At 38.6% G+C, this 17,260-nt stretch overlaps 1 protein-coding gene across 1 annotated transcript; it reads right to left on the bottom strand.

Annotated features, from left to right (window-relative positions):
- Window positions 1-8,398: 8,398 nt before the first annotated feature.
- On the bottom strand, window positions 8,399-17,134 carry LOC146665961 (coxsackievirus and adenovirus receptor homolog). Its single transcript, XM_085413766.1, has 10 exons — window positions 17,056-17,134; window positions 16,111-16,171; window positions 15,670-15,926; window positions 15,212-15,308; window positions 14,674-14,940; window positions 13,354-13,464; window positions 11,858-11,926; window positions 11,656-11,709; window positions 11,396-11,522; window positions 8,399-9,970 (listed from the first exon to the last, which is right to left on the bottom strand). Exons 2-10 carry the CDS (start codon window positions 16,163-16,165, stop codon window positions 9,484-9,486), a joined length of 1,524 nt encoding a protein of 507 aa, XP_085269892.1. The 5' UTR covers window positions 16,166-16,171; window positions 17,056-17,134; the 3' UTR covers window positions 8,399-9,483.
- Between the last annotated feature and the right edge of the window lie 126 nt (window positions 17,135-17,260).

Here is a 17,260-nt window from a genome sequence, read left to right as displayed (position 1 = left end):
GCACATCAAAGAGGGGCACGTGGCTCCATCGTTCCTAACACTGTCCACTACTGTAATCTAAGCAAAAAATAATCCCTCAAGTGACCTTGTACATTTAGGTTAACCGTCCAGGGCTTAAAATCTGACATCTCGATCAAACCTGTGACCTATTTGCAATGAGACTGAACCCACAGTGCCAATTTAACTGCCAAGAAATTTGATACTTGAGCTCTGGTGTCCTGGTTGACCCCTTTCACTGTTCTCCAAGCTCATCTTTTACTGAATCTACTATTTAAAAGAGATATGTTTTTGTGATAAAATGCAGCGTCAAACCACTTCAAGACAATTTCTAAATTATTTGTTTTCAATACATTTTTTGTATCTGCTCTTTGGTCTTCCCTGCTGTCCAGAACCTTGCATAAGCTGTAGTAGTGTATTGTGCGTTCCCATAACTTGCTGCTATGTGCTGTCGTGGGGGTGTTTCATATCAATTCCTTTCATAAGCTGCATGCATGTAATATATTGTCACGAGAAACTTTTAAAGGAGATTTTGATTCTATAACCTCCTCACAGTGTTTGCATTGATATTTAAAATACTCAGTCTGAGTGAACGCACCGTGCTGACCTCGGAGTACACTGACTTTTTTTCATTTTCTGGTGCTTTAATGTGATAAACGAAGATGCACGTTCGCAAACAAAGCCGATCAGCTTGCGAGAGCTAAAACCGCGGTGCTCCGCGTTGGATTTTTGCACGAGAACACCCATCACAGCTGAATCTCTGAGTGTTTGTGTGCAAGCCAGCACATTCATTGCTTTCACTCCAGTTGTATTAATGTATGAAGGTAATCTGATCTTGGAATAGAGGAAGAGTCGATCACAGTGATGTATATGCCCTTGTGCATATGTGTGTGTTTTTGTGTGGAGGGAGTGTGCATTTACATTCATACATTATTGAATAATTGTTTCCTGATGCTCCCCTCTTTCCTAGAATATTAATTACCAAATGATGAAGCTTTGTCGGTCTGAGAGGTTGACACTGAGGGAGGAAGTGCGGGAGGGGGGCACACATGAAGGAGATCGTTCTTTTTGATGGGGGTTAACTCTCGTTTTGCGTGTGTGCGACTTGTGGGTCTGTTGTGATGTGGAGCGTAGAGCGGCTGAGTTTGGTTTCAGGGCAAGGTTTGGGTTTTTTTGAATGGGTGATGAGAATTTTCTGGGACAACTGGACAAAGTGGATCTTTACTGTTACTGGCGAGTGATTGATCGCTTATCAATAGATTTACGTTGATTTCAAAGAAAGTTTTTTTCAATTAGAACAAAAAGGCATAAAACCAGATGTCTAATAGTTGTACTGTAATATTTATGCGCTCTTTTGGCCACTGTTTTGATATTTTATGTACTCTTTTCCTTGTTAAATGAAGTTCAGTACAGGACCATTACATTTACAGTGACAACAGTTTGATCAGTGACTTTAATTGATTCAGTTTAGGCAGGTTTTTGGCAGACATCAGGGTTTCTTAGGGGATAAATCACTTTGAAGATAAGACAGAAGAAAGGAAGCTATAAAATCCTTCCCAATGAGAGAATCACAGCAAATATTGCTTGCTTTTGTTCATGTTTTCTTTTTTTGAAATCCAGATTAGCCACACAAGTAAATCAAATTTCATGGATTGAGTAGCAGACCAAGTCCACAGCTCTCACTGTGAGCCTGCATGAGAAGTGCAATTGCACCATCTAGTGGGACCCTCGTGTACAGTGGCTAAAGAAAGTGTCTGTTTTTGTGTGTGTGCATAAAAAGTGAGACCAAGATCAGTAAGTTCAGAACTTTTTCCACCTTTATCGTGACCTGTAACTTAATACAGCTGAAAACTGAAATCCTTTACCTGGTTGGTAAATAAATACGGACACCCTTAACCTCCTAAGACCTGAACTCTTTCACGGCATGCATTTTTAATTTCTCTTTGGTATTTGTTCTGATTGGGACCTGATGAATGTAAAAACAAAGAATTACCAGATTTTTGTTTTTGACAAAAGTGAGATCCACATATGAGGACATTTGTTTTAAATTTTGATAAAACAGTGGGAGCATAATGTCCTTGTAAGTGGATATCAGGCCCTTGTAGAGCAAAATTTAGTATTTTGGTTGAGACAATCCAAAATGTGATGTCCACATATGTGGACATCAGGTCCTAGGAGGTTAAACTAATTCTTTGTGGAAACACATTTTTGGTTTTAACACAGCATTCACTTGTTTTAGGGAAAGTTTCTTTCATCGTGGCACATCTTAACTTTGTAATATTTGCACTGTCTTCCTTGTGGAAGTGCTTCGGATTGTGAGGGCATCTCCTGTCCACAGCTCTCTCCAGGACCCCACACAGATGTTCTGCTGGGTTCGGGTCTGGGCTCTCACCGGTCCACTCCAAAGCTTTAATCATCTTCTGGTTCAGCCATTTTTGTTTTTCCGTGGGTGCATGTGTAGTGGTGGTGTGCTGAAAGGTGAAATTTATCTTCTATTTCAGCTTTCTAGCAGATGCCTCTGTTCTAGCTAAAGAAGAATAGTCACTACCTTGTTCAGCAGATGTTTGGGCTCATCAGATCACACGCTTTTTAGTGACTTGCTGCAAAATTGAGCCTAAATGGATGTTTTTCCTCTATAAGAAAAAGCTTCCATCTTGCAACCCAACTCCCCCAGGCTAATGTATATACAGAATATGGAGCTTGTTGTCACATATAGTACATGACCCTGCTACTTCTCTAATGTTGCTGCAGGCCTCTTGGAAGCCTCCCTCACCAGCTTTCTTCTTTTCTTTTCACCAGTTTTGGAGGGGCTTTCCAGTTTTTATGTAATGTGCCATATTGTCCCTGTTTTCTTCACTTACTGATGACCGTCGTCTTTGTTTTCCGTGACCCATCTCATGTCTTGGAAATTCTTTTGTGTTCCAACTGATCTCTTTGATGCTTACGCAGATGATGGATTTTGCTGCAACTAAGTTAACGTCTGGAAACTCCTACTGGAAAGTAAACTAAGAGATGTTGGTTTGTTTTATAACAGGACTGTATAGCTTATAGGACACATTGAATGTGGAAAAAGTTCTGAAATGATTTATCTTGGTTTCTTTTTTCTTTTCTTTTTTTTTTTTTTTTACATTTTTTACAAACATTTTAATGACTTTTTATAACCACAGCAGGCAACGATGGATCCCACAGTAAGTAGGCTTTAATGGCTGGACCAACATGCTTGTAAACACCGATTAAATGAACAGAAATCTCTGAAAAGTAAATTCCCAGTAAGTACTTAGCTTTGGTTTACACTCACCGTTTAGCTTTATAAACCCAGACGTCACCCAGACTTAAAGCCATGAAATACATGAGGCTTCTGATGTAGGCGCAGGCTTGTAGCTGAGAGAGAGCACGTATGAGCTCAGTTTTTGTTTCTTTGGCAAATGGTTTTCTGGTGAGAGCTGAGGGTGGTGAAATTATGTTAACACAAAGAAGAAGCCCCTCTTGCATCATTAACCACTTCTCTTCTGTCTGTAACCATCTCCAAAATATCGCAACACATTTGGTGCTTCCCGTAAATTTGGGTTTTCCTAAGAATAAGAAGATACTAAAATGTGGAAGCTATGGAAGAGGCATTTTTGACTAAATGAAGCTGAGTCCTGATGTTTCTGAAAATGTGGTCAAACTGCTTCGATTATGCGGTCTGTTATGTGTCTAATGTAGAAGAATGAGGATTGATGGATTTTTTTGATGTGTGTGTGTGTGTGTGTGTGTGTGTTTTGTGTGTGTGTGTGTGTGTGTGTGTGTGTGTGTGTGTGTGTGTGTGTGTGTGTGTGTGTGTGTACACTAAAATGTAATGATTCAGAAAAAAAAGGTTATTTCAGCTCCTGACTCTTTCATGGCAGTAAGTGTTTTTCCCTCCTCTTCACTCAATCCCAAATGATGAAGCCCTGTCAGAGACAAATGTAATGAAATTTCCAGCAGTTCCAGTGAACAAAGTAAAGGCGCAATGATTAAACTAAAAAATGATCCATTTTTGAATTTGCTGCGAAGAGCAGAAAATCCGAGGCTTACCAAAAAACCCCGAATAAGCAGATTCTGCTTTAGCAATTTAGAGTTTGGGGGAAGTTGTTTTAGATCATTTACAGGCAGCTGCTGATCAGAACAAGGCAATAAAATCTGTATAATAATCGTGGGTGGCTTTGCTGTTCAGTCTAGTCATATTTATTGCCTTTCTTATCTATTTCTCTGATCTCAAGTAAATGTGGCATTTATTTGGATTTGTGTTCGTGGTTACGAGGGACTGATATTTCTCCTTTCAGGGCAGATTTTCTGTTGCTCACTGCCAGGGTAAAACCCTCTTTTGGCTTTAAAGAAAAAGCCTCCTGTCTGTGATGGTCCCTGGGATTTGTTATTTTTGTGGTTTATGGTAAGGTTGGTTTCTGTTTCTTTAGTGCTGTGTTGTTGTTTTTTTTGGTCATTATAACTTCCTGCTTTTGGCTTTATCATTTGAGACTCAGTCTTGTATAACATTTCGCTTTCTGTTTTGACTTTATTTCTTATTATATTATATTATACTGTTCTTTCAAAACTTCTGTTTTATAAATTGTCGTGTTTAAATAATTGTCTGTCAGAAATCAAACAATGGTTAAATGACAATTTCCTCCAGTTAAATGCAGATAAAACAGAGACCTTGATTATTGCACCTGATCACATGCTCTCAGAAATTAAGCAGCATATCAGTTTTTTAGACCCTTCATTTCAGTCGAGTCTCAGAAACGTAGGTGTTATATTTGATAGTTCAATGTCTCTTGAGAAACACTCTAAACAACTTGAACTGTTTTTTATCATCTAAGAAACATTTCTAAACTCAGACTACTGGTGTCAAAGGCAGAACTTGAGATGATTATTCATGCTTTTATCTCTTCTCGTTTGGATTATTGTAACGGTCTTTTTACTTGTCTTAACAAATCAGCTCTGGATCGCCTTCAGTCTGTACAGGATGCCGCAGCAAGACTTTTAACTGGCACAAACAAGAGGTCACACATTACTCCAGTTTTGGCTTCTCTTCATTGGTTGCCTGTAAATTTTAGGGTTCATTTTAAGATTTTAGTTGTAACTTTTAGAGCTCTGCACGGTGAAGCTCCCCAGTATGTCTCTGACCTGCTGAAACCTCATGCTTCATCCCGAGCACTGCTGCATCTCACCATCCACTGTTTGTACAGGAATTCGAGCACGAGTCGTCGGGTCAGAGGTTACTGGTGGTCCTGCGTACTAGGTTTAAAACACGTGGGGGTCGGACTTTTCAGGCACTGGCACAGAGGCTGTGGAACTCCCTGCTGTTGTCTTTACACTGTCTAGACTCCATTGACTCCTTTAAAAAGCAGCTGAAGACATTTATAAACAAACAAGCTTTTAATTAATTTTTTCACTGTTTTATATTATTTTATTTGTATTTCTGATTTTATTGTGAAGCACTTTGTGATTTTTATATGTGTGTGAGAGAGAGAGAGATAGCCTTTATTTGTCAGTTGCAGGTCTTTTGCCCACAACCGAGATGACAGACCTTGCCGACCGTACATACAATACACAAACATCACATTGGGGAGACAGGTCAGGCTAGGGGGAAAAAAAACATTGAAATGTGTAACACAAAAGGATAATACAGGAATGCACAGATATCAACACACCATAGCACAATAAACACAGACAAGCAACATGGGAAAGAGTTCCAGTGTGAAATGTGCTATATAAATAAATTTTACTTACTTACTTACCTTCCCACTCGATTAGTTTGTTTCCTTTCTGTTGTCTGTGTGTTTAGTCGATATATTTTGGATTGCTTCCTGTTTTGTTTTATAAAAGTTTTCACTGGTGCCTTGTTTCATTTCTGACCTTCTGATTGTCGGATTGTTTCTTGTTCCCATCGAGTTGTAAGTATAGGCTATAAATAAAACAGTCCTCCCTTTCTTCTTCGACATGTCATCTGCTTTGGGTCCATTTCTGTTGTACAGAATTACCTTGTCTGACTCGTAGTGTTTGATTATATCGGAGGTTTTTGGACTTTGTGTTTTTGAATTTATTTAATCGCCAATTAAAGCGAGAGTTTTATTCGAGTTCTCTCCCTCCTGCGTTCTGGATGTTGCGTTTTCCTATCTGCAGCCCACAAAACCACCTTACTGTCTGCTGTCTGGCTTTGCCGAAGAAGTTCATGAACAAGTTTGTGACTGAAAGGCACGTAAACAGATTTATTGCGTATGTCGTGTTTTCCCTTTCACATCACTAAATTTTGGGAGGAAAATATTTAAGTGAATCATAAACGTACCCAGTACGACACATGCAGGCTGCCAAGTTGCTCTTTACATTGAGCGTGTTGAGTGTGTCAGGGTGCGTCCGGTTTTAGTCTCAGTTTTACACAGAGATCAGTCAATAATGAAAGCTGGAAGAAGAACCAAAACGTTTGCAGAGCTCTGTGTGCAAACTGCTGAGTTTGCACACAGAGCTCTGCAAACATTACAAATGTATTCTTAAATACATTTGGCTTTTATTTTTCCTCCCCTTTATTCATGCTTGAATGTTTTTCAAGATTGTATCGTGACTGAGACAGAGCTGAGTTAGCAGACCAGCAAATTGTAAGATTTAGACTTATTCAGCTGTTCAGATTTTGCAGAAATTGTTGTTCTCAGATGACTCTGAGTCAGATTCTTCCCTTTGACTTAAATATCTGCAGCCTCACATGTGGGGGGAAAATGATGAGGATGATACCATGGCATAGTAGTCATGACTTCACCAACTTAAGGATTTCTTAGGGTCTGATTGGAAGTAATGATCTGTGTTTTGATGACGTACCAGTTTCCAGTTTACACTGCACCCTGGTTTTGCATTAAAGCAGGTTTTCTTGGATAATGCCTGCGCTCCAGATTGTGTGCCAGATTTTTCCAGGGAACAGCAGCCTCTAAGATCCCACCCAGCCCCACCTCAGCTTCTTACAGAAGGTTTGCCCTTACATCACAGTGTATAGATTATCTGTTATCTGCCTTTACTTGAGCTGTCTGTGAAAGTGAAACACATGCATAAAATTAAAAAAAAAAAAAATACTGTTTTATGCTTGTTATGTTTGCCTAATGAGGACTGTGATCATCTAATTTACAGTGCTCTTGTTGGTTTGCATTATTGAAATAAATTAGTCCACATCGATATTTTTTTACAGGTCATCGGCAAAGGTTTCCAGGATTGTTGCTTTTTGGTTCCCCCTTATTTGCTGATCTAATTTAAGCCTTTTCTTTTAAAATTTCAAAAACATCCAATAATCTTCCATTTTAATGTATAAAAAAAGTTGTTTTTTTTTCACAAACAAATTTGTATACAAATTAATTGGCTTTAGAAATCAACTGTAAACTACTGTGGAACTGCTTAGTTTGAAAAATGATAGAGATGTGAGGTGAGCTTAATGAAAAAGGAGACATTTTCTCAAAGAAAAAGTTTGTTTGCGTTAAGAATATGCAAAAACACACACACATAAAAACACTTTTTCATCTTTAGCAGTGGTTGTATTGTCATAAAAGCATATCATCTAAAGAGGGGATGATATTCTGACCAGTAAAAACCATGAAGTCACAGATTGTTTCAAAAATAATCAGTTAATCAATTCTACTGGATATAAAGAGGGAGTTATATAGAAGAATTTTTTTATAAACTCCAGGAGTTAGACAGCTGGGTATTCCCAGAGTTGTGTGTGATTTTCCACACAGATCTGACAGAAGTTTGTATTTTTAAAAAATGGTGAAGAATTGAAGTCAAAGTGCACAAGGGCAAAGCCTGGAGTTGGGTAAGTCTTTTTTTTAAACAGATGCTGTCTGGGGTAAAGGTCTTGTGCTGAAAGAGAAGTAGATGGCTGACTAGGTTGCATGCGCTCTTTCTCATTTCTGACCATTACAACAGTTCCTTCTACTGAGAAACGGCCCCATAACATGATGCAGCCTCCACCGTGCCTTAGCATTGGAGTGCTATTAGCCATCTTGGCTTAGAAAAAAAACAACAAGTAATAAAGTGCTGTTGAGATGGTTCTCCTTCTTCTATCCCACTTGTAATGATCTTTTAGACACTTCTTGTACATCCTGGACTCTCAAAAAAATCTGTCAGGAAACCGAGCCAATCAACTGCCAAATGGGGAAATAAAGCAAACATATGAGGTCTTTTTGTGACAACAATTTAAATTTCTTTTTTTTACTGGGTTTAACTACTATGGCTGCTAAATGACAAATTGCTTGGATGCTTCCCTGATTCAGGCCCTTCTTCCCTACATGTAAAATTATGTGATGAGTCTTTAGGGATTTGGTCTTGTTTTAGCTTTCTACAAACCCATCTCTGCTGAGTTTCCTTTTTTAAAATCACATTTTAGTTGTGTATTAGCTTAAAGACAACAAACTACTTTGGTGGAATATTTCCCCGTCTGTTTTGTTGCAGTGTTAATCGCACATCACGTGTGTGACTGTAAACTACAGTAAGCCACATTATTTGGATATCATTCTCTTATTTAAAGCATGTTTTCTTTCACTTCTCTATTTACCACACAAACGTTCATCGCTTTTTGTGCATTTGATAAACGAAACAACAACATGCTGTTTACTGCTGACTCAGGACTTTTTGAGATCATGTAAAGTCACCAGCCGTAGCGAAAAAGCGCACAATCGAGTTTAGTAAAAGATGATGTCGACCAGTGCAACAGATCAGGGCTGAGAGAAGTTACTGGCTCGATGCCATTTGAAATTTTGTAAACATGCTAGCTTTTCCACAAAATGAAGAACCTACAAAAATTTTAAAAAAAGAATTTAAAAAAAGACCCTTTCTTTTTTTTAAATTAAATGTTACTGGCATAAATGATCTCTTGTCAGGAACACTCAAAGTGTCACTTCCTCTTACTCTTGACACCAGAGAGAAGCTGTTGCTGCTTTGATTGCAGTCTAGCTGATGCCTTAACTATGACCTTTCTCTTTTTCATGCACACACACTGAGCTAAAACAGAAACCACTGCTGTATCTGAACTGTTACATGTATTGAAAAAGGCGATTTTAATTGCCGCGTTCATAGATTCTGCAAACACCAGTTTCTTATCACTGCTTTCACTATGCAGCTTTTCCAGTAACAATGATGTACTTTCTCTAAAAGAATTTTGAAAAAACATATTGCACAGTAATGAAAGTGACAAACAAGACAACAAAGAATACAAAATTATAATTTGTTGCACGTCTATAACTTCCCAAGCATCACTTTGAATACACATCATCATGCAGTACATACATTCTGCAGCATATCTGGGCTTATAAAAAATCTAAATGCCTATCTCTCTCTCTCTCTCTCTCTCTCTCTCTCACACACACACACACACACACACACACACACACACACACACACACACACACACACACAAAACTCTTGCCTCATTTGTTAAAAATCTAACTCATGTACAGTGTTTTTTTTTTGGTCACAATATTATTTTTAAACTCAGTACTTTGCAGGTTGTACTTGAAGCTTTCGAACTCCTTCATTCCCAACCGTTTGCCTGAGCACGGGGCAGTGTCCTGGGCTGGCCGTGACCAGCACCCTGCAACCTGTTCGTTCACTTAGAAACTTCCTTAATGAGTCGTCGAAATATTGGTTTCCTTCTTTGTAGCTGTCCAACAAAAGCAGAGCCTTGCCAGATGTGATTAAAAGAGTTCTCAACTTTTCTGTTGATATATTTTTGGTGAGTGAAAGCTGAGTTGTTATCTCCTGAAACAAGTCGTCTTTCACGGAGCTGCAGTCAACATATAAGAGAAGATGAAGTGCGCTGAGGTCGAGGAAGTTGGAAAGGGAATCTGTGGGCCATTCAGTCCAGGATGAGATCAGGATGTGGGCTACAGTTGTTTTCCCGCTTCCGGGAAGTCCCTCAAGGAAAAATGTCTCACCAGGACCCGGGAGTAAAGCAGGAAGATTCACAGGGTGGCCTTCACTGAAAATAAAAAAAGCAAAGTCGAGATTGTGAAGTCAACAAAACCCCAAACAAATTTAGAGCATGGTGTGGCTGTGAGGTTTAAGTTCTTTTTCGAGATCCTGGGCTTATTACAGATTACTTTTACTTTACCTCACAGTGACTTCTGCATAACAACGTTTGCATTTAAAAACTTTACTGCGATACATCGTCATGTACTGTAGCTATCAGTGCATTCAAAAAATGTTCTTGAGCTGAGCTTCACAAGCTCGCTCACTGATTTCGCAACTGCTGCCTTGGATAAACCGATAGCCATGACAATGTCAGTCAACTATCATAAATTAGCATTAAATAGGCAGAAGTACTGTTCGCAAACACAAATGTAGGAACAAAAAAAAGAAAACAAAAGCCTTGCCATGCCATGGTCATTCCCTTTTGTGTATTATAAAAAGTTTTTAGCTGTCACAGGAACTGTGTTTAAACCCAGCATTTCATTAAGTTAAATCTGTAAGTAATCGAAGGCTGTGGCTGAATATACAACACAAATTTAGTTGAAGTCCACACAATAAATTAATTGTGACCATAAACTTGTCTTTATGAGTGACTTATGTATGTATATATACGTGTTGCAGCTTTAAGGCAGGGATGACTCCTGGAGTTGCTTTCTCACTGTATCTGCTTTATTTCACAATCCGATCATAACAAAAACATACAGCAGCTCCTCTCCGACTCCTAGCCCTTTTCTGCGGTGGAAAAAGAACCACTCCAAAACCCCTTCAAGGAACATATGTACAAAAGAGTTTTCCTAACACACCAATGGGGCGTTCAATGCCATCTGGTTAATATGAGTACTCTGGCAGAATAACAGTTCAAATGAAAAATATACCAGAACAAACAAGCAACCAAAAAAGAAGTGTGGGGTACCTTTGAACCAATGAACAAAGTATAACCATTTATACTTTTTAACATAACCCGGCCCCGTCGATATGTGTATCTCTCACATACGTATATATTGTACTATTCTTAGTTAGTGTATTGTCTGTCTTGTCTTAATGTTGGTTTATAATGGAGCACTGTAACAAAAAATAATTTCCCCCAGGGATCAATAAAGTATTCTGATTCTGATTAATAACCCCTAAAAATCCAATAACCTCATTATTTTTTAAATGTGATATCCATTACTGTAGATTCATAGAGGATGGTGTTACTGCTAACAAGGACCACTACCTAATAGAACACTAATTGAGATGACTTCATGTAGCACGCCACACACAGCTCTGCACAATGCTGGGTGGTTGCAAGTAAACGAAAAGAGGATTCATTGTATGCGATTTTCTGGAAAGAAGAACAATTTTTTTTTAAGGCTGCGTGTACGGGAAATGATATCGGATAAATGCATAGTCGTCTATTTCCCAATCATTTTGGACGCATGTATTTATGACTCACTTGTTTTGCAGTCTGCAAGGCAGCTCCTCCGCACTGAAAGTGGTGCATTGATTCCTTCGCTCTGCACTGAGAAAGCTTTCTGAGTAATGCGTTTTCACATTCAACCCCAGATTTTCCTCAACGTCGCCTGGAGACAAAAAGAAGTCCAGTCAGTCATTTGCTGAAGATGTGAAATATCCTGCAGGTCTTTCTTTTCAGATAATCTTTCAGTGGCACATAAATCCTGTAAACTATATTTCTCAACTTGATAAGCTACCTACCTTCATTACAAGGAGCTATCTCGTTCTCATAGTTGTCGTCATAACTTCTCAGACCTGACAGGACGGAACAGCATTGTTAGAAATATGACAACACGGAGGACAGTAAGATAAAAAGAAAAACACTGAAGAACTCAGTTTTATTTATAACCAGTGTAGAAATTCAACAGCAAAACAGCAATAAAAACATAACCACTGAACTCACGGGAAGCAGCGGTAGGAGCAGGTCTTTCCAGGAGGTTCCTGGTGCTGTGAGTGCTGTGATTGTGGGACCCTGTAACAAAAAAGTGCACTTTAATGCAACGTACTGGTACAGCAGGTGATGTAGTCTTTAAGCACTGATACACTGAATGTATGGAGGTTGTTGGGTTTGGTTTGTTTTGAATTATACATTCTTTAATTGATCTTATATTTGCTAAAATAGGTACGTATATTTATACCTATATCTCTGTATTTCTCTATATTTTTGTATCGATATGTCTGTTTCTACACTTTATTTTAAATCAGTGCTTGGTGCAATGGCAGATATGATCACTCAATTTCCCTCTGGGATTAATAAAGTCTCTGTGATTCTGATTCTAATATTTTGGCTTTGAAGTTTCAATTATTCCTCAAAATGTCCAATATTATCATATGCTCTTGAAAGCACCACAATAAAGATCCATGCCTTCCTGATAACTGTGTGACAGTTTCCTGATCTATCTGTAAGTAAAACGTCATTTTTACACATTCATATGTGAAAATATGTTTAATAAGTTTTCCAGTGAACTTGAGTGAGGTGTGTGAACAATAATATAAACTCGTGCTGAAAAAAATCACCCATGCGTTTACAATTAGCTTTGAATTCCCCTTGTAGATAAACCAAAACCACACTGGGTGTTTCCCACAATCTAGCCGGTCTGGTCTGATAGTTGCGAAACGCAGTAGAATGTAAAAAGCTAAGTCATGGTCACACGAAAAAGAAAAAAAAAAACACTGCAGGTCACATGCTAAAGAATTTCCAGCAAAGTTTTGTTCAAATCACAAGCATTATAGAACAAATCGGACAAGAACCTCCTGAAACGTTCACAGATGCTTCCTCTTTTACATGACCTACAGTGTCACCAGTGTTCCCGGGAGTATGCATGTGTTGTTTTCTTTTCTTTTTTTCCCAGTCAGAGCTGCGCAGCCTTTGACACAGGAAAGATACGTTTTGCAGTGCTGAGTAATGAATTCAGATTGTCTGTGAGCTGTTTGGCACAAGACCAACAACAAAGTTTTGGTTTTTCTTGGGCATTAAAGTTAAAATCATTTAGCCGATGTCAGCTCTGTCGTTGCACATTTTATGCAGTTTTACTGAATGTTTAAAATGAAACCAGAGCGAGCATTTGCAGCGAGGTGTTAAATACTTTGTCTGTTTTTGTGGCAAAGGGAAATGCAGGTTTGCATTAAGATCACCTACATGTTGTATTACAGGTTTTGCAAGATGACTGGCTTTCATTTTGAATTTGTTTCTTAAATATCTTGCAAAGTATCCATTGTTTGAGATAACTGTTTTTATCTAAGCCCATTATTCAAGATAACTGCTGCTATCTGTGGTATTTTAACACCTCACTAAATTGTTACCCATCATTTTGTTTGAAACCAACATTTCTGTCTGCAGCACGACACAGGATATGTAAGCATTCCTGTCTGTGCTGAACTGAGGGACTGATTGGTTACCTTTTCGTCGTCGATAGGTGACCACTCCGACAGAGACGAATGCCACTATCACTGCTATGCACAGTATAATGATGACAGCATCACTTTTTGCAGGACTAAGTGGTATTTCATCTGTGAAAAGAGTCAAAACATTGTGGGATTAGTATTTCATGGTAATATCTATGCTTTAGCAATTTTAGCCGCTCTGGAAATAACCAAACATACCAAAGGCATATAACCACAAACTTCCCCTTTGCTGGTCAAGGACAAAACCTTATGGCAGCTATAGTGCCTCGTTATGCTGGTGCAATGGCAGATATGATCACATAAAAATGTCTTCTTTCACATATTTTATGTATTTATTTATTTGTTCTTGTATTAAAAATACATTTCTCTTACTCTAGCATTGAACATTTTATATGTATAAGAAATGAATTAAAATATATTTCTCATTTCCCTCAACAGGATCATCATTAAACCCTTTTGTGTTTATCATTACAATATGACTTACAATAAAGCTTCCTGTGGGAAATACCGCATGGGAAAATGTGGCTAGTTTTTCATCAAAGAAATAAATATGACACACGCAAAGCAAATTAAAAGTGAAACGGTTTCGATACGTGTTATGATTAAATATATATTTTTTCCATATTGGTGTGAAAACAATGAGCACCCTACATGCAGACACGGAAAAGTCTCACATTTGAAGATTTGCTACGCACCTACATCCACACACCAGACACACACCACCCACCGGCTTCACAGAAACACATGGGAGGGTCTTTGAATTCCAGGAAAGCGGTGGAAAAAGTGGGGGAATCATATCTACATATCTAAGTCTCTGCAGTTTGATGTAGGGTGGGGATAAAAGCCAACATGTACAAATCAAAATTCTAATCATAACAGGAAGTTGGTGATGACAGGAACACAGGTTATGAGAACATATTTCCTGTGGTAGCTTTGAACATTTAGAGCTTCACTTAAACTTTAGTGTCGTCTGCTCTTTTGGGGACTGTTTAAAAAAAATCTATTTCACTTTCTGATCAGTTAAACAGGCACAGTATGTAATGTTGGAGCCTTTTCTCTCCTTTTTTTTAAAGGAGGCACACAGTACAGCTGGATGATTCCCACCTGGAAAAGCTGGGATTATGTTACATCCCCCTTCCTGTTAAATATTGTGAGTATTGTTTTGGAAGAAATCCACTTCTGCAACGCCTTCCTGAAAGGAAGCCCTCCTTTTGATCTCAAAGGCACAGCTATAAGCTGCATCTAACTCTCATGCACACGCAGGAGGACATGTAAATACCATGTACCATTTCAAGACTGGAAACGAACGCTTACCTGGAATATAAATTGTTGCAGAGCTGCCGTCTTTTGTAAATTTACAGGTGTAGTTGTTTTTTTCTGATGAGCTGACTTTTATCTGGCTGGTGATTCTAAAAATCTGGTCTGGTGTTGATTCAGCAGTGGTGTTGGGATTGAGTGTCTTCAGGTTTCCATTCTGCCATTCAACCGTTGACTTAGGGTATCCCTCAGACTGGCAGGTTATCAGGACCTCATCACCTGTTGCTGCCCTCTCAATGTGTTTGGTCACTGATTTATAAGATGCTAGGGAAGAAAATGACGTTCTATTGTAACGCAAGATTGATAACAGCATGTGCTGAGTTTGTCAAAGATTGTTTTCTTTTTTCTTTTCTCTTTTTTTTTTACAAAATTGACTAATAGTGGTCTTTATTTCATTTTCAGTTTGAGTGAAACTTTAACTGGCCAGAAATGACCATGCGCTTTGGCAGTTACGAGACCATTCCCAGAACAATGCTTGTGAAATCTTCAGAAAAGAAAAGTAACAGGCCTACACTGCAACACATGTACTTCTCACCTTCAACAGACAAGGCTATAGTTTTATAGTCGGCTCCATCCGCTGAATGAACCACACACTGGTACTTCCCGGCGTCACTGATTCTAAGACTGGACATCTGTAAAGTGACAAAAGAACAAGAGTCCTCTGTTATGCCCTCTTAAAGAAACCAAAATGGAAAACTTTTCAGCTCTATCCCTCCCTCTGCCTCTCTTATTAGGGTTTTATTCTGTACTATAATATAAAAAATTAAACAGACTTAGTCATTTTATGAGTATACACCCCTGTAAAGTTCCAGTAAAGTTATCCTGTGGCACTTTCTAGGGAATTTAAACCTGTTGAGAGTAATTTTTAAAAAGATGAAGAAGAGCTGGCAAGTTTAAACAAGCTTAATGCTCGGAGTAAAGTTAGTAGGAATTAAGTGGTAAGCCGTCCAACATGTGTTATGTAAGTCTGAGTAGCTCAGTGCCAGGAATTACCTTCAGCTTAGCCCAGCCTTCCGCCAGCTCCTCGGTCAGAAGCTGCACTCGTCCCCGATACTTTGGAGATTCCGAGCGCGGCACGCCATTATCCAGCCGGATCACGTCCTGAACGGAGTCAGAGTTGATCCAGTGCCAGGTCACGTTCAGGTCAGGATGAGGATAGGAGGGTTTAGGGTTGAACTTGCAGCCCATCACGACACTTTCTCCAAACTCTGACGTATACATGCTTTGCTCTGCCTCAACAGTGAATAAGACTGCACGGAAATGACACAAAATAATGCCAAGATGAAGGTAAACACTCCAGTCTTAAAATGTTTACAAGCATCTTATACTTTTTACATAATCTCACTCTGCAGCTGTAAGTGCCTCACGTGTCAAATATGTAGTTATTGTTCTGACTTTGCTTCTACATATCCAAAAAATGTATTTACCACCCACCTGAGAGAGAGGGCTGAAATAACACTTGTAAAACTATAATAAGGGCCCAGTCCATTGAGATCTGAGGATGAAAAAAGGGATTATTACCAGATGCTGAGATTCTTTAGTGATGAAACATGAGTCACTTTACCGAAGAAAACCAGATGTGCAGTGTGACCTTGTTTGCCTCTTAATTTGGCAAAAAGCTGTGTGACACTATATCACATGGTAATCCCAATCTAGCATGACTCAGCTCCAAAGAAGTACTTCCCTCTTCTTTATCTTTTATAACAGGAAAAAATAACACAGGGAAGTTTTTGTTTTGACACTGAAGCCATGCCAGCACACTTCAACCGCACCATCCTCACATAACAGCCCACCTCTCTACATAAAACATCTTTCCACCACACCATTATATCTGGAAGTGTAGCTGTACCAGGCTTCTATGGAAAAAATATAACTTAACAGCAACTGCAAATGTGTACAAGAGCATCTTTGTTTGCTTACACAGTAAGCAACTTTGATAGGTGAGTAAGTAGGATATAAATAGACATTTTCTCCGGGATTTCCTCCCCAAGTGGAAAGACAACTACAGTTCTGCAGAACTCTGATTGTTAAGATCTGTCATCTGTTTGGTTAACCATAGTCTTATCTGATACGTGATAGTAAGGGAGTTTTAGAGTACGTGTATGCATACACAGATAAATCAGATGAGTCGAAACAGAATCCAAAGACAAAAATAAATGTTAACGTCAAAAATAGATGGCCTGTGTAAAAACAGAAAAAATGTACATGGCTCATTTGTACATGCAAAAAGATACAGAACATAGAATATCTTTACATTATTATTTTTATCATTATTAATATTGTTATTATTGATGGTGTTGCTCTAGTGTTAAAAATATATATGTGTATATATATATATAAATTTTTGAGTTGTCCTAAATAAATAATATGTCCTCTTACCTGTAGGTCATTCAAAAACAGCCAGCTGTGTTCTCATTAGTTATTTCCTTCTTCCTTGAGCTCTAAATGTGATCTGAACTCCCTCCGTCAGTCCCTTCGAACAGTTAAGGCAGGAGAAGTGGCCACGCCTCCTTCCTTTACTGTACTCAGCTCAACTTCTTTATGAAATTACGGCGTGTTTTTTCGTGGAAAGCTTAGACGGCTC

The sequence above is a fragment of the Rhamphochromis longiceps genome, linkage group LG7 (genome assembly GCF_057381845.1).
Source record: "Rhamphochromis longiceps isolate RC_006_pf linkage group LG7, R_longiceps_female_GT1.1, whole genome shotgun sequence".
Classification (NCBI taxonomy): Eukaryota; Metazoa; Chordata; class Actinopteri; order Cichliformes; family Cichlidae; genus Rhamphochromis; species Rhamphochromis longiceps.
This window is presented reverse-complemented; position numbering and strand designations above follow the sequence as displayed.

What these genes read in the sequence shown, in the direction of transcription:
- LOC146665961 (XM_085413766.1), bottom strand. Translation starts at nt 16,165, where the DNA reads ATGGACTGGGCCCTTATTATAGTTTTACAAGTGTTATTTCAGCCCTCT. An exon ending in TGCAACAATTTATATTCCAG is followed by an intron (nt 13,465 to 14,673) that starts GTAAGCGTTCGT and finishes CTCTTTTCACAG; the next exon opens with ATGAAATACCACTTAGTCCT. An exon ending in GATAGCTCCTTGTAATGAAG is followed by an intron (nt 11,523 to 11,655) that starts GTAGGTAGCTTA and finishes TTTTGTCTCCAG; the next exon opens with GCGACGTTGAGGAAAATCTG.